The sequence below is a fragment of the Lichenostomus cassidix genome, chromosome 13 (assembly GCF_008360975.1).
Source record: "Lichenostomus cassidix isolate B80296 chromosome 13, HeHo_3.0, whole genome shotgun sequence".
NCBI lineage: Eukaryota > Metazoa > Chordata > Aves > Passeriformes > Meliphagidae > Lichenostomus > Lichenostomus cassidix.
Window position 1 is genome coordinate 16,473,733 of NC_139494.1, and position 22,283 is coordinate 16,496,015.

The 22,283-nt window shown below is 46.2% G+C and overlaps 1 protein-coding gene across 1 annotated transcript in view; it reads right to left on the reverse strand.

Moving 5' to 3' along the window:
• The window catches only part of ERGIC1 (endoplasmic reticulum-golgi intermediate compartment 1), a 56,729-nt gene extending 49,439 nt beyond the window's left edge, over positions 1-7,290 (reverse strand). The window contains exon 1 of the mRNA XM_085073994.1: positions 7,139-7,290. Within this exon, the coding sequence (XP_084930120.1) occupies positions 7,139-7,272 (134 nt within the window). The 5' untranslated portion in view covers positions 7,273-7,290. The remainder of the gene's footprint in view (positions 1-7,138) is intronic.
• Between the last annotated feature and the right edge of the window lie 14,993 nt (positions 7,291-22,283).

Below are 22,283 nucleotides of genomic sequence, written 5' to 3' on the forward strand. Positions count from 1 at the left end.
TCAATGTAAGGAGGATTTTATAGATCGTGGCAAGGCTGTGGTTAATTTTTTGGCAGCCCAAGTTTTCCATTTCGAGAGCAGCTGGCTCTGTGCACGAATACCTAGACATCACTTCAGGGCTTGTGCTTGGACAGAAGACAAGAAAAACAGATGATTCTCCACTTCTTTGTTCATTGCAAGGCTATTCTTTTCTCACCACCTCCACACCATTTGAACTAAAAAAATACACCAGCACACTTCAAAATACAAGCTCCACAACGTCCACAGCATCCCAGTGCAGGCTGGTGGCATTGCTTCAGCTCTGTTGACAGTGTGATTCAGTCGTTTTCACAGCAAGGAACTATGATGGCATGAAGAAAGCATCTGTGTCACCAAGGACTGAACAAAGGAGGACACTCAAAGTTCAGAAGGAACAATGCAAAACTTTCCTACAAAGCCAGACTTTAATATTTCCCTGCTTACACAGGGAAAAAAAAAATCTCTACTCCAACGATATTTTGAGAGAAATGATGCACCAGGGAGACTTTGGAAGAAATATTTACACACATGCACGCCATGCATAATCAGTTATTTGTGGCACAAACATCAATAGACTCTGTCTGTACAGCTCTGCCTGCCCATCTGACTGCTGTGACTGCAGAATAATTTCTCAGGTGCCCTCAAAGGGCTATTGTTGAGCCAAATTAGTCATGGCACTGCCTGGCACCCAAATCCACGTTGGTCATTACGTAAGGTGGCAGCAATACCACTTGGAAGGGTTGTTTACCAGTGGCATTGCACAATGTGAGCTGAACAGGCTGGCCAGACGTGGCTGCAGGTGGGGATGGAAATGCACTTGGAGTTGCTGCTGGAATGAGCTCGGTTTGTCAGAGCATGGTGCTAATAATGCCAAGGTTGTGGGGTTGATCCCTGGGTGGGACATTTATGAGTTGGTGTTGATGGTCCTTGTGGGCTCCTTCCAACTCTGAATGTTCTGAGAATCTGTAACTACCCAAACCAGAGTTGTGCTACAGCTCCTAGATGTTAATTTAGGCAGTGATGGCCACCAGCTCAATCATATACAGGAATTAATATTTCAGACAAAATCACTGCAACCTTATTGCTCTAGGCAAAGGGAGTATGTTTGGGTTTAAATTAAACCTAAGAGCTGTGAATAGGCAAACTGATGCTCAGACTTGTGACCTGGCACAGTTGTGAAATGGATTTCCAACCAGATTAATGAGCACAAACCAGGAGATTTTAGGTGATTTTGAGTCTATGGAGAAAAACCTTTTCCAAGCTAAGCAACCCCTTGGACAACTTCTCATTTATTTGTGAGCTTTAGGCAAATATCTTGATTTTAGTCTTCAGGCTTCAGGAAAGAAGGAACAAAGCTGCCTTTTGTGATCTCCCCATTTTTCTTTTGGCAGGCTTGGGAGGATCACAACCTTTCTCTAACCCTTCAAATCTCACTTCAGCTTGCCTGGGCAAGTGGCAACATGTGTGGCACAGCTCAGGCCAGGGGACACACCAACCTTTGTGGTGCCACTGCTGTGCTGAAAGCAGCAGCACAAGCCATCAGCAAGGAGCTGTTTGTTCTCTCTGCTTCACCCAGAACACACCTACCTGCTGCTATCGCCCTGTGCCTGCTAACAAATGAGCTCAGGGTGCTTTCCTCCAAAGGTCAGGCAGCCATTCAGCCCAGGGAAGGAGGTGTGCTGGGGCAGGCAGGTGAAGGAGGTGCTGGGACAGAGCCAGCAGGTGCACAGAGCACCAGGCTGTGATGGGAACACTGTGCTGCTTCATGCTGCAAACGAGAATTCCTGAGCAAACATCTCCATTCCCACTGGCATTTGACATTTCATAGCTCAAGTAGTCACCGCTTCTGCTGTACAACTGGCAAGTGTTCAAACACAGGGCAAAAAATTCCCAGACGAGTTGAAGGGTTAGGGAAAGATTTTTAGTTGTGATCCTCCCAAGCCTGCCAGAAGAAAAATGGTGGGATCATAAAAGGCAGCTTTGTCCCTTCTTTTCTGAAGCCTGAAGACTAAAATCAAGATATTTGCCTTAAGCTTACAAATAAATGAGAAGTTGTCCAAGGGGTTGCTGAGTTTGGAAAAGGTTTTTCTCCACAGACCCAAAATCACCTGAAATCTCCTGGTTTGTGCTCATTAATCTGGTCAGGAATCGATTCCACAAGTGTGCCAGGTAACAAGTCTGAACATCAGTTTGCTTATTCACCATCACAACTCTTAGGTTTAATTCAAACCCAAACATACTCCCTCTGCTAATAGCAGTAAGGTCGAAGTATGTCAGCTTCAGTTAAGACTGAACAATTTGATTTTTAAAAAAAACCTTCAGGAGCTAAAGTGCAGACCTGCCTGTGTCCCAAAACAATAAAAATGATCCATAGGTCTGAATCAGAACACCCACATTAAAATATCATTTATCACAGACATGCCAAAGAACAGCTGACAGTGGGGGCCTGGTGTATTGTGCAGATGGAATAAGAGTTTTTGCCTTCCACTCTAGATCAGAATTTAAATCTAAATCCTTTCTAAGCCTGGCTCCTTTCCCATGACCTCCAAAATCCGGGTACAGCACTCTATTACTTCATACAGGTTATCACACTGTGAAAAAAAAAAAACAACCAAACCCCAAAACCAAACAAGGAACAATAAAAAAACCCTAATGAAAACATCACAATGATTTATTGAGGGAAATAAATTCTGAATTTTTCAGCTACATATAAAAATAAAGATTCACAGGTATTTGCCACTCTATGCCAAACACCTGGCCAGGACACAACTGTGAATTACCCAGAATTAGAACAAAAACTTGATTTCAGAGTGGTCTACTTTAGTTTTTCTCAGTGTGACCAACTAAAGTTACCAGGATGGCTCAGAAGTTTCAGTATCTCACAAACCCACCAGTAACTTTTTCATGCAAATAGGCAGCTGCAAAGAAAAGCCACCAAAGTCAAGAACACTTGAAGCAATAAATTCTTTCTACCACGTCCACCTCCACTGCAAGGGAGTCACTCCATTTTTACACCTGCAATTCTCATTTTCAGTGTGTGATTTTCAATACCTGAGCAGTCTCAGCACCAGCTCAGCCTCCTGCTAAGTGCATCACACAACATGTGGGAAACCTTCTGGCTGCTCCACAATCACCACTCAAGATGACCCAGGCTTAGAGTTTAATCTAATTAGGATTCTAATTAATACTGCAAGTGTGCAGGTGACATTGGGTCTTAAAGGCTCAGAGGGGAAATAGCCCTTCAGCTCCAGGGACAGAACTGCAAATCCCCAATCAAACACACCCAAAGCTGCTTTGCTGACACAAGTTCCAAAAACCAGGAGATGGGCAAGAAGGAAAAATCTGTGTCTCTCTTCCAGGGTGTTAAAAAATGGGAAAGAGCCAGACCTTCTGGAAATACAAACTGATTTAGTAGTTCTGTGGGAGTGTCTTGTGACATGCACTGAACAGACCTGGACTGAAGGCCCCAATCTGGAAGCTGAAAATTTGGTTCTCTACCAACATCACAGCAGGACTGGGGGGATTAGAGGGAATGAAATGCTTTGAAAAATGGAAAGCTTTAGGTAAATACTAAGTGTTATTAAAACTCTAAAAATAGTGGGGATGGAATAATTATTATTCATGTGAGATTACTCTGAAAAAATATTGTTTTATTTATTAATTAAATGCATTCTGTATTAGGAAAGGGAACCGCTGATAAGCCAAGAAAACAGAAGTCCTACAGAAAAAAAATATTGTACAAAAAAGTACAAGAAACAAACCAAGGTACTTCCATATCAGACTGACTGATGGAGACAACTTCCAAGGAAGATTTTTGAGCAATTTCAGTTCTTCAATCTGGCTAAGTCTAAGAGAAAGCAAAAAGATTTAGTCCCATGGAAGTGAATTATTTCCTTGACTTTTAATTGGTGAAGAATAGGGACACTTTTGGTCCTGGGCTGTTTGAATTACTTGTCATTTTTGTCTCCATCATCTCCAGATGAGATTTGGGCAACCTGGAGCTACTTTGTGTGGAAACAGAGCTCAAAGCCCAAACTTCCACCTGGTCCACGATGTCCCTCTCTCTATACCTGATGTCAGCTGTCAATGTCCTGCCACTCTGAAATACCAAAAATAAAGCTCTAAATGAGGTGGGGATAGAACAATCAGGTTCTGCCTTCCCAAATGCCCTGGTGGAGCAGCTAAGGACAGGATTCCTTCACATACATCAGCAACACAGACCTGTGGAATGTGAGACTCCAGAAGAGCACAACACCTTTCCACTTAGAATTTTGGACTCTAGAAGATATGCAGGGGCACTTTGAAAAGTTTCTTAGCAATGCAAACCTCTAATCATACACAGGCATGAAAAGGACAGAGTGCCAAACTGTACCTGCCAAAGAGAACATCCAGCTGAAATCTCTGAGAGAAAAACCTTGCATTTCACAGGATGAAAATGTCATTTCTTCATTCAGAAACTTACTCAAGGTGGTAAACTTATTTCTCTAAGAGCCTTGAATTGCATGTTCTAGACTTGTCAGGAAGTACCTGGACATTTTTTTTAACATGTGCATCACACTTTACCTATGACAGTAAGATTTTCCAGCCTCAGCAGATTTTGTTCCACTGCCTGAACTATGAAAAAAACCCACAACAGCTAAAAAAAGGCCCTAACCTTTGCAAACCTTTTGGTCCTGAACTCTGCTCGTGCTTCTAAAATAGGAAAGTGGTTTGTTGCACGTGACAATAGTTCCTCTGTAGCTCAAATATAAAATTCCTGTTATCAAGGGCAGCCCTTGAAACATTCATCTTTGCAGAAAAGCTGAACTTCAGCGAGCTTACGTCACTCGAGGAACAGCTTTGAAGTGTCTATTTCTAATCCTCCGATCTGAATGACAAAAGAAGTTATTTGCAATCGCGAATTTTTAAAATGCAGATCTGAACTGATGTCTCTGGTTTTGTAACCCATTAACACAAACCCTGCAATTCAGCTTTTCACTGCATGGCTTTGTTCTGTTCCAAAGTGAAGCACTAGTGCTGTCTCTTAAGATGATTATGCTCTTGGTGAGCCAGAGTTTCCACATGCACATTCTGAGACCCAACAGAAATTACATTTTTCAAAGACAGCAGAAATAACATTTTCTTTATCTGCCGTTACAAAGTGACAGCCACAGCCGCATTGTGTTTTACAAGTCTGAAAATGGATGGCAATGGGATTCGCAGCTGGCAGAATGTCTCCAAAGCTGAGAAGGATTTTTCTATCAAATTTTACACAAAAGCAGAAACCAGGCTCTGGGCCCCGGATCCCACATGATCCAGCAGATGCTGTTTGCAGCTTCAGCAAGGTTTCATTCAGAAGCAACTGCCTCCATGTTCAACAGTGCCCCATGGATCACACAAGATCCTGTCAGCCTGTATAAATGAGAGGCCTGGTTTAGAATTACAGCAAAAATGTAATGCACAGCTTTTGTCTGCGAGAACTAAAGAGTTCTCCCTAAAAACTAAAAACTAAAACTAAAAGCTGCTCTATCACCACTTCCCATCTCAGAGGGGTGCACATGTAAGGTTCATGATGATCCTAAATGGAAAGGACTGTTGGTAACAACTGGATATTCCCAAAAATGCATGTAATTTTTATTGTAATATTCACATTGTAATAGAATCTACATGACAAAACTCATCTGTGCATCTTCCCCTTGGCATCTCTGAACTTGGAAAGGTGCAAATTGTTGGCTCAAGCACAGCTCAAAAAAGAAAACGAACCCACAGTTGCTATTTTGGCCCCACTGAAGTCAGAGGGGTCTTTTTCACTTCTGCTTTGGCACCTGACACTGCTGTGGCCCGGGGGATGCAGGAGCCCCACAGAAAGGCCAAATCCTACAGCTTGCACCTGCTCAAAATGCCAAAACCCAGGGAGGAGGCGTTGGTGTTGGTTTCCAGCCACCAGACACATGGCACAGCTTCTGCACACGAAGCCTTGTGTGAGAGCTTGCAAAGAAGTCCTGGGAGCTCCACCCTAAGCAGTGACCCCTAAAGATGTCCTGGGAGCTTCACCCTAAGCAGTGACCCTCGAAAGATGTGCTGGAAGCTCCAGCCTAAGCAGCGACCCCATAAAGATGTCCTGGGAACTCCTCTGTAAAGAGTGACCCCCCAAAGATGCTCTAGGAGTTCCAGCCTAAGCAGTGACCCCATAAAGATGTCCTGGGAGCTCCTCTGTAAAGAGTGACCCCTAAAGATGTTCTGGGAGCTCCAGCCTAAGCAGTGACCTCCTAAAGATGTCCTGGGAGCTCCTCTGGAAAGAGTGACCCCCTAAAGATGCTCTAGTAGCTCCACCCTAAGCAGTGACCCCATAAGGATGTCCTGGGAGCTCCAGCCTAAGCAGTGACCCCCTAAAACCACTATGGGAACCCCGCTGTGATCTCCTAAAGCTACCATGAGAACCCCACCATGAGAAATGACCCTCTAAAGCTGCCGTGGGAGCTGCACGATAAGGAATGATGCCCTAAAGCTGCCATTGGCACCACACTATCAGGAATGATGAGGAATGATGCCCTAAGCTGCCATGTGAACCCCACTATCAGGAATGATGCCCTAAAGCTGCCATGGGAACTCCACTATCAGGAAAGATAAGGAATGACCCTCTAAAGCTGCCATGGGAACCCCACTATCAGGAAACCCCACCATGACCTTCTAGAGGTGCTGCAGGAGCCCCAGCACAAAAAGCGACCCCCTAAGCTGCTGTGAGACCCCAGGAAGGTGCGGGAGGAGCAGCAGCAGCCCAACACCTCCACCCCAGCACCACCAGCACCCCAGCATCCATCACCAGCCCAGCATCCATCACCCCAGCTCCTGCTGCAGGAACCCCAAGCTCCACACACCCCCTTCGGCACGATGGAACCGGAGCACGGCTGGGCACAGCCTGCTCTGCCCACACCTCATTCATCATCCATCCATCCATCCATCCACCCATCCATCCATCCATCCATCCATCCATCCATCCATCCATCCATCCACCCATCCATCCATCCATCATCCATCCCACACGCGTGCCGCGGGCGGGGCGCCGAGCGGAGCTGCGCGGTGCTGTCGCCGCCGCTCCCCGCGGGTCGGGCGGGCTCTGTCGCGACTCCCCGCGACTCACCTCCTGAAGTCAAAGGGCATGGTGGTGGTGGCGCTGGCGGCGGGCGGGCTGCGGGCGCCGCCGGGCCCGGCTGTGGCCTCGCTGCCGGGGCTGCAGGGCCAGGAAGTGACGGGCCGGCCGCAGCCCCAGCCCATTGGCGGCACGGCCGGCCGGGGCTTCCGCCGCCGGGTTACGGCAGCGCCGGCAGCGCTGAGGGCGAGGGGAGCGGGGAACGGACACGGCGTGAGGGATTCCCGCTGAGCTCCCCGCGGGGCTCCTGCACTTTGCGGGGTTCGCTCGATGTCTCCTCCGTGCCTCGCTCAGCCCCGCGGCTCCGCTGCCAGCACGGAATTACGGAGTTACGTGGGTTGGAAAAGAGCTCCGAAGTCACCGAGTCCAGGCTGTGCCCAATGCCCACCTTGTCCCCAGCCCAGAGCACTCAGTGCCACCTGCAGCCCTTCCTTGGACACCTCCAGGGATGGGGACTGCAAACCTCCCTGGGCAGCTCCTGCCAAGGCCTGAGCACCCTTTCCATGGAGAAATTCCTGCTGCTGTCCAAGCTGAGCCTCCCCTGGCCCAGCCTGAGGCTGTTCCCTCTCCTCCTGTCCCTGTTCCCTGGAGCACAGCCTGACCCCCCTGCTGTCCCCTCCTGTCAGCAGCTGTGCAGAGCCACAAGGTCCCCCTGAGCCTCCTTTGCTCCAGGCTGAGCTCCTTTCCAGCTCCCTCAGCCGTTCCCGATGCTCCAGACTGGAGTGTGACTGCTGAGGTGTTTCAGGCTTTGTCCAGCATCTTCACTCTCAGCGTCACAATAATAACAGTGTGTGGTAGTGAATGCAGAGTCAGCAGACACAGCCAAGCCACGGTGACAGATGGGGGAAAGTCTCACACCTCCAAGTGCCCAAGAAGGAAGGAGGAGCATCCACCCCTCCATCCCTGTGCACCCTTTAAGTTTAGCTTAGATATTAGGAAGAACTTTCCTGTCAGGGTGCTGAAGCCCTGGCACAGGGTGCCCAGAGAAGCTGTGCTGCCCCTGGATCCCTGGAAGTGTCCAAGGGCAGGCTGGACAGGGCTTGGAGCAACGTGTGACACTGGAAAGTGTCCCTGCCCATGGCAGGGAGTGGAACAAAGAGCTTTAAGGTCCCTTCCAACCCAGGCCATTCCATGATTCTATGATGAGTTCCTTTAGGGCCAGCATGGCTCTTTCACTTGCTCTTGGAATTTTTTTTTTTTGCAATTTTACCAGAAACAAGGGATTAAAGTAAGAAAATGCTCCCCATTCGTTAAGACAAGGCATTTCCCTAGTCTTTCTATTTTGCCTTTTCCTGGCTGCATCCCTGTCAGGTTCAGTGCAATGCTCGTGGCTAATCCTGCACTGCTCCATGCACCATCCCTGTTCCTTCCCATAATTATGTCACCAGCTAATAGCATCCCTCAGGGAGCTTTTGCTGCAGGTAGTGTGACTGCTGTTGTACTCAGAATCACTGTCACTCACATGCAGTGCATGTTAGACTGCACTGCAGGATCAAATACAGCTATTCTTGCCTTTTAAGTCTAAAAGCAGGGCAAGAGCAAGAGGGAAATGACAGCAATCTGAGTATGCTGTGTGTAACATACTCATACTGCATTTCTAATTGATTCTGCACCTTTCTTCCTCTTCCTCCTGCTGTCATCATCTCTTTACTTAGAAATGCACATCTTTCCATTTTTTTCCTTTCACACAGTAACTAGGCCCATACCTGGATTTACAAAAAGAAATTCAGATTGAAACAAGCAGAGAAAAACTACTGAAGAATCAGAGCTGTTAATCAATACCATCTTCATTCAAAGAAAGAGATAATAATTCATGCTGGCAATAGTAAAAACTAAACTAGAGGAATCCCAAGTATGAGATAACACAGCATTATCCCCCAGAAGCCCCCAGGGAACAGATAAAAATACCTAATTGGTTTTTTTTAATCTCAGACACCTAAATTATCCAACTGCCTTATGCAAGCATATTCAGCAGATTGCTAACACATCAGCCACGAAATGCTGCTGCACTTTGCATTGTGCTCCAAAACTGAGCAGCCCGCTCAAATTAATGAGACAATTCTCATCCCTCATGAGGTCAACCGATTGCATAGGCATAGCCAGAGGGGACGATGTGTAGTGGAAAAAACCAAAACAAACAGTGCCTATCGAGGTGGTTACACAACCAGGCATTCATCGTGCTTCTGGCAAAGCCCCGACATCATTAGCTGTTATTAACTGTCTTGTGCAGAGGCATCAGCTCTCTCAGGAGCCAAGAGAGTGCTGAAGGGCTTGCAAAAGCTCTTCACTTGTACAGTAGATAAATCTGGAGGTGGCCTTGAAGAGTTCTCCTCCTGCAGGCTCGAGTCTCAGGAACACAGAGCAGTGAGAGCTCACGTTGTTGGGATTTGATTTTCCACTAAAAGGTCAAACTGAAGAAAGCAATGGGCTCAGAGCAGCTTTACAGTTGGGTCCAGCTCGCTTACATCCTTGCCAAGGGAAGAAGAAGTTAATGCCCTGAGATAAGACCCTCGTCACAATGTTGTTTAATTACATAAGGCGTCTATCAAGCTGGAGATAAGAACAGGAATTTGACCCCAGTCCAGCTGGGTGCGGCAGCTGAGCTCATGGTGTGTGTTGGGATGGGAACTAAAAGCAAGGGGTTTATTCGAGGTGCTTCTCCCACCATTACAGCTGCAATGAGCTAACTGATACTGACAACTGGTTGAAAAGTGAACTTTCTTTTTCATGGGAGCAGTAGAATTAAAACTACCATTTCTCTTCAGATGGCTTTGGGACTGTTCATTGAGTCAAACTGCTGCTCTGAAACCAGTAAATCCATATTTTCAGAACTCTGTAGCAACAAAGAAACCAAAGCAGAAGGATGGATTGACTCACCTAAGAGTAAGATCAGCTTCAGTTCTAAATTAGCAAACAAATCCCTTCAGTCCTAATTCCGTGTTCATAATTCTTCTTGCAAAAAAGAATATTTTCCTCATTCCAGTTCACTTTCTTACAGATAGATCAGATCATGGATGAGTCTATCTGAATTCCTGACTAATGCCTCACAAGAACAAAACTGGTACCTCCTTCCTATGTAAAAAAACCAGTGGCCAAAAAAAGTGCTTTATTTGAATCATCTTCCTGGTTATTTATTTAATAAATTTGTTAATGCAGGTAAAATGATTCATGTCCAGATTTCTGAGATATTCTTCATTTCTACCTATTCTTCATTTCACACGATTCTTTAGTTTGAACTTCACATTAATAAAGTAAATATTAATTTATGGAGTTTATATTAATCCTTGATAATTCAGCCTGGAGGAGACTGAGGGGAGACATCCTGGAACTTCCTCACAACGGGCAGCTCTGATCTCTGCTCTCTGTGACAGGGACAGGATAGGAAGGGCTGGAGCTGTGTCAGAGGGATTTGGGATGTATATCTGGAAAGGTTGTTCCCCCAGAGGGTGCTGGCACTGCCCAGGCTGCCCAGGGAATGGGCACAGCCTGAGGCTGCCAGAGCTCCAGGAGGGTTTGGACAGCACTGCCAGGGATGGACAGGGTGGATTGTTGGGTGTTCCTGAAGGGCCAGGAGTTGGATCAATGATCCCTGCGGGGTCCTTCCAACCCAGGATATTCCGTGATTCTATGATTTTGTGAATTTTACTTCTCTCTATTTTGTAATCTCAAAGTCTTCTCTTTCCAGAAAAGTTTAGCCTCAATCCTCACCTGTTCAGCACGGTTTGGGGTGATACACCATCCTGGAACACTCATATATACGATTTCCTTTTCTGTTTGTTGTGATTCCTTACACACGGCTGAGTTTTATTTTAGCCTCTGGCTCCTGCAGTGGGAACTTAACTGTGACTGGGTCATGAGCAGCACTGTTTGCTCAAGGTAAAGCTGGGTACACACAGTCATCCTTTGGGTCAATTAGCCTTCGATCATCAATTGGGAATGTGAGGTGACTGTTAGGAAGGTGCAGCGCTTATTCACTGGTGCCCCTTCTGCTACAGAAAAAAAAATAATAATAAAAAAAAATAATAATAACCAAAAGCTGCCCCATGGCTTTTGTTTGGGATGTTGTGTGGCAGTCCCACCCCAGGCCATTTCCCCCGGTGCTTTAATTCACAATTTACAGCACTGGTGGGTCGGGGTGGGCTGGGAATTGCAGTGAGCGCATTGCTCTGCAGGGCGTGTGCCCTCGGCTCTGTGTTGTGTTGTGCAGGGTGTGTCCCTGGCTGCCCGGAGCCCTGAACACAACTGCCGTTCAGGAAAAGGAAAAAACATTGCAGAGAATGAAGAGAGAAAAAAAAAATGTTAAAAAGCGTTTGAAAAAATATAAATAACAGCGTGTGAGGAAACCTTTCTGAAGGAACAGGATGCGCATGGAGGTGAAGAATTCAAATACAAGTGCTGTGCTAAGTATAATCAGTAATGAAAGTTCAGCCCTTCCTCTTAGGATTTGGGTAAGCTACATGTTGGCAGTACTTCCCAAATTCCAGGGAACACAAAAGCGAGCTTTAAATGTTGTCTTAGAGACTTAAGTCTTGTTGCAGTGTAGTGTGTTTATCATACATCTATTATGCTGTCCATTTATTTTTGTGAGATCAGACTTAAAATACACAGTAGCATAAATAAATGTCTACTCCATTTAGTGCATAAGTTCTTTCTTTATTGACTGGCTAAGCTTTTTCCTTAAGAAGATGTAACAACCACCTCTCTTCTTCCTCCTTCAATAGGCAGAAGAAATAATCTATTATTTTTCAGTCACAGGGATGGTTACAGCTGATGTGTATACTTGAGTATGGCCTTTTCCCTGTCCTGTGATAGTGAGCAAGCACATCACTGGGCAATCTAAGGTGAATCTACCACTCTTAAAACCTCTAGAAATTTTACCCTGCTTTTAATAAAAATTGCCTCTTTCCAAGCCTTTCAAGCCCAATTTTTGAGTGCCAGGAATTTACTATGGGAAAGTCACAGTGAGCAGAACACTTACTGTACTTTATTTCTTTTTCCACTGTGGAAATGAACGCCACAAGGAAGTTGCAGCCCCTGTCACAGGCTTACCTCATGCTTTGTACAGCATCTCTGTAGTGGTGACTGTTCAGTGGAGTTCAGGAGAGTGCAAACACCTGACCAAAGGTCATGGCCAAAGGGAGATGCAAGTTAATAGTTAACCAGGGAGAAGTCCTGGATAGAGGACATTGAACACTAGGAGGGCCAGATCTCGAAGAGATTGGGATTAGCAGCAAAGGAAAGTTGAGTTGAGGATTAGAACCTGACTCTCAAATGTGTAATGCTCTCTAGGGAGTTAAATGCCTTAAGTTCCCTGTTCTCTGGAGAGGAATAGTTCAGAACATGGACATGAAGGACTAGAGTGCCCTTAGCCTGTACACTTAAATGGTGAGATGCCAACATCAGCCAGTAGGAAATACACAGAAGAAGGAGAGCTCTGAATACCTCACTGTGAAACTCATACAGGACCACAGAATGTTTGTTTATGGGCTTAGGTAACACGTTTGGCATTGACATCTAAATTAGTCTTGTCAGTGAAAATATGCCTGGGAGATGAGCCACCCCTCTGCTTTAAATACTCACCAAGTGCTGGAGAGCACTTCCCTGGATGACAGGCCTGGCCCTCTGAATATAGTGTGCTGTGAGAAACTTGAGGGCATGAAGGGGACAAAAATGTGCTCTGCCCAGCCTCTGAAGGCTGAACCACCGTGTAACCAGAAGGGCAGAATTTCTGGTATCAGATGAGGAAGCCTGGTTAGGGCTCTTACCTTGGAAACACTGACAGTACTTGGATACTGGAGAAGGGATCCATGACTCACTGATAAACACCTATCAGCACTCCTGAGAGCTCCCCTCTGCTGGGTACAACATGCCTGGGAAATCGAAGGTCTTGAAGACCTTCCTGACAAAAGCCCCACCTGATTTCTGGGCAGGGAGGTGAGGAGCAGATGACAGAGCTGAGCCCACCCGGAGCAGCTGGGCACAAAAAGGCGCCAGACCTTGCGGCGCCTCGGCAAGCGTTCCCCAGGAGCTGTGGGCACTTAGAGCATCTGACGTAGCTGGGGAGGGCAGGCAGAGCTTTCCTGGGTTGCTCTCACGAGCACAGGCGCCAGCAGTCTGCCTAAGTTGCACTTTGGTGCCTGAGTGCTATTTTGGATCTCTCCCAGAGACGTTGCAGGCTCTCCATGGGCACTGAGTGCACAGGCTCAGCAGGGATGAGGATGCTGTGCCCGGCTGGCTGCATCCAGAATGACCTCTTGGAATGGGTGGCTTCTTCCTAGGTATGAGCTGTGGAGCTCAGGCACCCAACTGCAAGGTCTGGACTCTGTTGAGCTCTCCTGTAGGCCAGCAATACATGGAAACCAGCTTTTTACAGCAGAACAAGTATGGGAGGATTCAGCAGCACTCGATCCTCATAAAGGCCCTCAGGCAGTAAACAAGTGAACCAAAACAACAACTTGACTAGGAGGAATTTTTCAAACAAGGCTCTGGAAGTTTCCTTGGAAGACTTGCCAAATCCTGCTGTGGGCAGCCAGTCCTGCTCCTGCAGCTTAGCAGGTTCTGTCCCATCCTCTGACCCTCTGGAGCTGGCCCTGTGCGTGAGATGTAGAATTGCACTTCCCTGACTTACTTTTGGCATGTCCTCTGTGCTGCCTTATCAGCGTTCTCAGCGATTTCCTCTAGATATTGTGTAGCTGAGTAAGCCCAATGGGACATTGCACACAAGAAATACATACCTTTTTTTTTTAATTAATCTTTTTCATGGCAAGGATATGGATTTTTAATTGCTGCCTCTGCTGCAAATGAGACTTGTGTTTTCCTCATTCTCGCTTGGTCTGTTGGCAGTGCTGTGATGGTCAGTGGATTGGGGAGGTTTTGTCAGTGCTAAAGAATCTGTTGCAGAAATCAGGGCGTGGCCAAGGAAAAATACTTTATAAAGAGGTTTTATTAACCCTCTAATGAATTAAGGCAGAAATCATTGTCTCTGGCCTTGTTTCATCTGCAGGGACGTCTTCCACTATCCCAGGTTGCTCCAAGCCCTGTCCAGCCTGCCCTTGAACACTTCCAGGGACCCAGGGGCAGCCACAGCTTCTCTGGGCACCCTGTGCCAGGGCCTCCCCACCCTCACAGCCAAGAATTTCTTCCTAAAATCCAATCTAAACCTATTCTCTTTCAGTTTCAAGCCATCTCCCTGTCACCACCTGCCCTTGTAAACAGTGTCTGGCCTCAGATTTGGAGTGGGGTTAGTTTTGGGTGGTGAACTCCAGATGCCTTGGGATCCAATCCAGCATCCATCCTTGGTGCCAACCCCAGCAGTCACCACTTGGCCAAGCAGAGACTCCAGCCTGGTGACTGTCTGAAAGTATTGGCTTGAGATGGGCTGAGGAGAGTGCTGTAAGACACAGAGCAGGTAAGGGGGCATGGAAGGGTATGAATGAATGAAGACAGAAATTGCTGGAGAAGGGAATGCCCAGCAGAAGGGAACTGGGAACAAATGAGAGCACTCGTGTAGGCAGGCCTGTGCAGGAAAATGGGGATGAGGATAAATTTCACCTTCTGGCAGAAGCTAAGAGGAGATGTACTTGGGGGAGCTGAATCACCAGAAATGAAGGGAAAGGTCCCTTTCAAATGACAGTGTGCAAAATCAGAAATCACTAAACCAAAGTGACTTGAACAAAGCAACAAATGAACCCCTCCAGCAAACTCCTCCTGGGATTTAGAGGAATCCAGGCCCAGCAGTCTCCAGACTTGTCCCTGGCCAAAGAATGCTCCTTTCACCCTGTCTCTGCCGAGGCCACTTCATGGTTTCTTGCCCAAGCTTCTCTCAGGAGAAAGAACAAAATCCTATCCTCCTCACACTGTGATGATAAGCCTGCAGTGGAGTTAGGCAGGATTTATTTTAATTGGACTTTTTCACTTTTTTTCCTGGCACGTTAAAGTTTATGAACGGAAAGGATCAGTCTGACTCAGAGACTGGGCTACTTCCAAACATTAATCTCAGCTGCCATATGCGAATGCAGCTTGGCTCTGGTGCATCCTATGGTGTAAATATGTCTGTACCTTTCCTCTCTGGTGTCAGAGGCCACTCAAGGGAACATGTCAGGCACTTGGGCAGATTGTGATTGCCTGACGTGCAATCTGCAGGCATGGGATGAGGAGCTGGGAGGAAGAAGGCCTAGAAAACATCCATATTGTGTTCTCTTGAAGTTCCTGTTTGATCATTCTGCAATGTTGGCTGCCAAAATTAGAATGCTCAGGGAAATTCGTTGGCCTGGGCTGACTCTGAAAGCTGTACACAGATTTTGGTTATCCCAGTAGTGAGCTCTAGGCAATAAATCTTGGGATATTGGGTTGGGCTCAGTGATACAATATTTAGCCCCTTCTGTTTTGGTTGGCTTTGTAGTGTGGGTATAGCAAACACGTAAAGATGACTGTCCTGCTCATCGTGATTTTTCCAGCATTGTAACATGAGTCTCCCATCGTTTGTGTTTCACTTTGTTCCATTCTCCATCCTGAATGTTTCCATTCTACTGTTTTCAAATTTTATTCACTCTTTGAGGGCGTACTCTGAGAGTATTTGGTATTTTCCTGCCCCTTCCTCATCTTCTTACTCATTCACTCACTCACTCAATCCCTTCCCTGAAATCATTGTGGGAACAACCCTATTTAAAAAAAAAAACTAAACAAGAGAACTTTCCAATTCTACTTATTTCAATGGAATTTCCCTGATGTCCTTTTTCCGTATCAGTGGATGTGTTTTGCTGGTGACAGTGGTGTGAACAGCGTCAGGAAGATGAAAACTTCATTACAGAGGCAATCACTGAGGCTAACATTAGCCTAATGAAACTAATTCTCCTAGATTGCCCCTCAAGCCTCTGTGCAGGGAAAGGTCTCCATCAGACGCAGCTCAGAGCAGTAACCTCATTCCAAGGAGAACACAGGCTGTCCACAGAGATTAACTCCTTTAGCTGAAAATTTAGAAGCTCAAAGAGATTGAAATCCACTCTTGTTCAGGGGAGTTACAGCAGACAAATATCCCAATCCCAATGTTGTGGATTTGTTGCTGACATGGAGAAAGATGTTCTCAGTTGAGTAACCACTGGTTTATTGTTCAGGACAACATCCCTCAGTCCTCTTCCTATTTCCTGAGCAATCCTGAGCAGAGAGCCCTCTGGCCTTGGTTTTCTGCATGGAAAATTATATAAATCACTATATAATTAATTCACATAAGACCTTTCTCCGGGAGGACGGAGATTTGATGGACACTTGGTGGACACCCAACTGCAGCCAGCAAAGCCTTGCTGATGAGATGTTGGCTTGTGAGAATGTAGGCTGACAATTACTGAAACAGCAGAAGCTCAGCTTTCCCACGCTGCAGGGAAATTTCCTGGGCACATTTTACATGTTGCTATTTCCCCACTTGCACCAGGCTGGGCACTGGGGAGCATCAGGGTGACGAAGGACGCTGTGAGTTCCCTCACCATCAGGAGCCTCGTCACAGTGACAAGAAGAGCTGCACAGGACAGAGATGAGTCACAGAGCTCTGTGACAATGAGGAACCTCTCGTGCTGCTCCCCTGGTGCCCATGGGGCCACGTAAAGTTCAGTAAGTGACGTGGTGTTCCCCTGTCCCCACTGAGGCGGGGCAAGGACTTGGTACCTGGTGTTTCCCCCAGAGAGGGCAGGAATGGGTCAGAACTGGGGGTGAAGCTGAAAGTGAACCCCTGGAACAGAAGGTTCCTTCCCAGCAGCAATGCCTGGAGAAAACGTTCTGTTGCCTTTTGCTGTTAATTGCAAAAGTGATTGAGCCACTGATGGTAAATGCTGAGGGGGAGCCAGCTAAGGGGGAAGTAAAGATTTTAGGCCGAGAGCTCTCTCGCTGGGAAATCGGTCAGTTTTAGTAAGGCTTATGGGTCATCTGTGACACAGCTGAGAAACTTATTTAGGAATAAACGAGGAAAAGTCCCGCTGCTGAGTGGCACGATGCTGCATTCCCTGTCCTGATGGCCTTGTGTGGGCAGCACATCCTAGGCAGGAGCACTGAGGGGGAGGAGAGAAGCGTGAAAAAGCAGAGATGTGGAATTGTGTCTGTCCAGAGCCACGAATAATAGTATTTCAGGTGGAGGGCCAAACTCTCTGACTCACCCCCACAAAAAGCACAGTGAAGTTTACTGAAGATAATGGAATTAATCCGGTGTCAAACTAATCTGAGGGGGAATGGCAGCCTCCAAAATGCTGGTCTCCTTGGCTGTGTGGCTCGGAGGTGCCTGACTCATGTGGACCCAGCTTACTGCTGCAGATGACTGCAAGGCAGCCAAAAGGTGTGAAAAAGCTGACGAGCTTGAAAGGATTTCTCCTGCATTAGCTCTGTTGTTTCAAATCAGAAGGAAGATTTAATTGACTCCAGTGGGAGTTTTGCTTGAGTAAGGAGTTAGGAGCTGAAGTGAGAGATGAAAAATCAAATGTACCTTGCTAGTGCAGTGCTCACAGGAGAGACTCCCTTCATTTCCTCTGTTCAGAGAGATGCGAGTCACTTCCTTTAAATCATTTCAGAGCCCATCACACTTTTTTTTTGGTCAGCATTCAGCACATTTCCTCTAATATATGATTGTTTCTTTTTCTGTAGATATTATCTGTTACACTCTACAAAAGTCTTCTCATCCCTTACAGTCATCCAAATTTGATAACGCTCAGTACATTTACTTAGCTTTTTTCATCTTTCCCCTTAATTGATTCAGACATCTACCTGTTTTAACCCTACCCTCGTTAGCATTGCAGCCACAGCATCCCTATGTGCTTTGACTTCCAGAGAAGTCTGCAGTCAGTTTCCCAGGCAGGTGATGGGTTGATGCAACTCTTCATTTCTCACTGAATTTAAAGGTCAGTCTTATAATGCTGAGAGGTCCTCCATGAGCTAAGTCCTCCGTGTGTTTTTGCTCTTTTCATTACCTGTTCCCCACTCTGTCCCACAGTGTAATGGCTGATAATTGAGCTCTTTTCAATGGTGTGGCTCCTGCTCCATTGAAGGCAGGAGATTTTTCTCAGCAGAAGGCTGACTCATAAGGATGCTGCCTTCTATCCTTAGGAAAAGTGAGTCACTAATGGATTTTTCATTATACATTCAAGTGCCACGGACTGAAATTTTGTTCTACCAATCTCGTCTTGAGGTAGTGCTTGGGAGCCTTTTTGATTTGGTATTTTAGTTATGTCTCAGGGAGGCTCTTGAGATACAAAAGATGCTGTGCAAGGAGCTGGTTTGTATTATGGGCTGTGAGTATTCCCATTAACTTCAGCAGTGCTATGGTTTCACTCTGTGTGCTGCGTCCTTCCTTAGCTAAAATCCCATAAAACCCTTTTACACCTGCATCAACAAGTTCAGCATCTGTTTTCAACAACACAAAGCACTGAGAGTTGGTTTTCCGAGCTGTGCAAAAGCTGAGAAAGCTGAGACATAACTGAAAGAAAATGAATCCCATTGGTACTATTGCATTAATAGAAATAGTCCATTTGTTCAGGCAATAATAATTTGGTTTTCTTTCAGACAAGCACTGAAGGCTCACCACTTCTCACAATGGCCTATGACAGAAAGTTAAATATCTTTGTTTCTATTTTATAAATAAGGGAATTAAAGTTGGGGGTGATTAAGCTGTGATGAGAGGCAATGGGATTATTGTGGATGGAACCCACGAGTCCTGTGTGGTTTTTTTCTCAATGTACCAATATTTTATGTCAAAGATTTTGCTGTTTCTACAGTCTCTGCTGTTCAACTCAGAGTGATGTCGATGTGAAGGAGCATCTGGCAGAATCTGTGCAGAGCTGCAGTTCACAGGAGGCTACCAGCTTTTGCCTGTCCGTGTTGTATTCTGTTAAACTCCCTTTGGGGAGAGGATTTTAATGGGGAAGCCTGAACCTCTCTGCTGCTGACTGGAGTTGTTACTGAAAGCTGTGTGATGAAGGTGCAGAAGGGATGCTGTGGGGTGGTTGCTTTGTTCTTCATTGCCCAGAAGTGCCTATGCTGCAGTGACAAGTCTGTAAATCATAGGTAGTTCCGTTCTCACACCGCCCAACAGCCTTACAATCTCCCTGTCAACTTCCTGAGGACCTTGGGAAGCTATAATCTGCGATAAAAATGGGAGTTGGAATGTTACATGTATATCAAAGCCGAAAAGCTGTGGCTGGCTGACCTTTTCATTTTGAGCAAGTGCACTCATTTCCTTTGCGTTGCTTTGCTGTTTCCTCCTGAAGTTCAGCAGAATAGGAAATCCTCCAGGATTGTTCTCCTTAATCAGTGGCTCCATTGTGCCGGGTGCTGTTCCTTTCAGGAGCACTTTTGCTCGTGGAGCATCACTCTCTGGGCTGTCAGGCATCAGTGCCCCAGAAACTGAGATGAATTTCAGCTGCCGTGGCTGAGAGCACAGCAGGGGCAGTGGGTGCTAAATTCAGTGAGCTGTCAGAGTAAGGAAACAGCCCCCTGCTTTTCAGTTCAGGAAAAAAAAAGCCCTTAGTGGATTTTACAGTGACATTTCCCAGTGCTTGTGATTAGGCTTGGATGAATAATGAAAATGAGTGGTTCGTAAATTTAGATTTTGCTTCATTTCCATACGTGGGGGGATGTCATTTGTTGTCATGTCACTGCTAATATTTGCATAGTCATCTGGCAATTATAAAGCAGGCATATGAATCTTTAGGATAAATAACTTCTCCAGAAATCTATTCTGGAATGCCTACTAATTATGACTAGCACATCGTTTTTCATTTTCTTTTTTATTCCTCTTTGTCATCCACTCGAGAAGTTCCACGTTGTGGCTGTACAGCCCAAACTGCAGATGGTGCAGCATTTGTATACACACATCCTGCTCAAAATTAGAAAGAAAAGATGTACTGGCAATCACCTAAAACTGTTTGGGAAATTAAATAAGGCTGAAAGTTGCCAAAAAAGATTATTTGTGTTGGTAACCCTGACTTTGTGAAGCACAACATAAACACAATGTCGTGTGCAGGAAGAGCTGAGGCTTCACCAAGTCTTGTCTTTTGTTTCCTGTTGCAGCACAGAGGTGTTGACATCATGTTCCTGCACATGCAATATTAAAAAAAAAAAAAAAAAAAAAGCTTTGGGTTCATCCTTCTGTTTTGGCACAAATAAACAACTTTTGCTTGTTGCTACTGATTTTCTGCTGTCCTGCTTTCCTCCACTGAAGTGGGTGTCTGTGGAGAGCCAGGCACTCTCTGCAGGTGTTTCACACCACAGCCAGTTTTTTGGGCTCATGGCTTTCAAGTGCAGCTTGCAATAAAAAAGAGCAGTTTTCAGGGGGCTTTGGACTGTGTGTAACTCGTGCCTTAGGCACAGAGTTCCATGGGAAGGATTGTGTGGAAGCACAGTGAACAAAACCAGAGCAAACCCCAGGATAGACCTTCCTGCATTTCCACTGGAGTCAAATCTCCAGGGAAATGAGGTTAGGGATGGTGATGATGATGATAATAGCAAATAATGCACACTCCCCTCAGATCTTGGCTGCATATCAAGACAGACTTCCTGATGAGGAGATGCATCTGTCTGTCTCCAGTCCCTCCAAGGTACCTGCAAGGCACCATTTTTTGCAATTAGGAAGGACTGCAGATGACAACATGCCCCGTAAGAAGCAATCCAGCAGCAGTTGTCCCAGACTTCTGTCTCTCATTTCCATAATCGTTCTCATCTCAACTCCTCAGACATTAGCAAGGCAAATCTCAGAACAGCTCAGTCAAGGGCTGACCCTGGTGGCAGTGGCAGCCCAGGAACCTCCAGGCTTTTGGTTTTGCTGCTCACACTGTGCCTGGTTTGCATGGGGATGAGGCCAGAGGGTCACAGGGCTCTGTCACATCCTGGTGACAAGAGATGGGGTCACTGAATGGATCTGTTTGCTTCCAGTGGGGACTGGGACTGTGCCAGAGAAGGGATTCTTGATGGAGATTGCAGAGCTCACCTGCCCCAGCCGTGCCCACTGGGGAAGGAGCTCTGTGCCAATTGCCAAACCAACGAAAGCAAATCCACAGTGACGTTGGTGGCTTTCCTGTTGGCCTCTTGCTGGTGGTGCCACGTAGAAAAGAGGAAGGGCAGCCCCGTGGGGAGCACTGGATTGGTTGCAAAAGGTCTGGTCTCACCTCAGAGCACTGCTCTCCTCTGCAGTCCTTCAGCTCCCACTGGCTCTTTTCCTCCCAGGAAAACAGGAGCAGATGTGCCTACCTTCCTCCCAGGTGCTGTAGAAGCCATTCTGCTTTCTAGGAGAACAAAACCCATCCCAGTTTCTTTCTAAGACAACAAAAACCATCCCAGGGCACTGGCTGATCTCACAGGAACCCCTCCTTGCTACTACAGGGAGCACCAAGGTGAATTCCAGTAAATGATTGAGCAAGATAACCAGGCTTTGGCAATAGGAGCACAGACCTCCCCCAACACATGGACTTTGTGTGAGAGCAAACAAAGCCCAGCACCTCTCAGGACACACAGATAGCACTGAAAATCAAATCTTCTGTCAAAGTCCAAACGGAAGTTGGTGTTTGCCATCAGTTGGGATCACAATAATCTGCACACTCCTATCTAATCTGTACTCACCCAAGGCTGGGCTGAATGTTTGTTTTGGTTCTTCTTGACATATTTGATAATGAGGAACCAAATGCTGCCTGGCCCATCCTCTCACTCCTGGGCTGGTTTATTGTTGGTGATTCTCATCATTTTATCCTCGGTCTCGTGACATGGAGCCACTCACATCTATCATTCTACGTGACCTATTTCAGTAATATAGCAAGAAAAATAACCTTTGTTGAAGGTGTTTGCTCTGATTCTTTTTCCATAAGCTGCTGTTTATCAGTGTTGTAAAATGAGATGATTTTCCATGTCATTCTTGCTAGAAAGTGACTTTAGATTCATTCTCATGAATTATTTTGTCCCAGGAAATGAGGAGGATTTGTCCCTCTGGTCTCTCCTAGAAAGGTCTCTCAAGCACACGCAGCACGTGCAGAACAGCAAGTTAACTGCAGATCACTCCCAACTGAAATTTTAGAGATTTGCTGCTTATCTATGTCCTGTTGAGAGCCCCTGAAAACGTGGATGATCTCATCCTCAGACTGCACTGAGCTGTCAGATAGAAACAGAAGGTTAT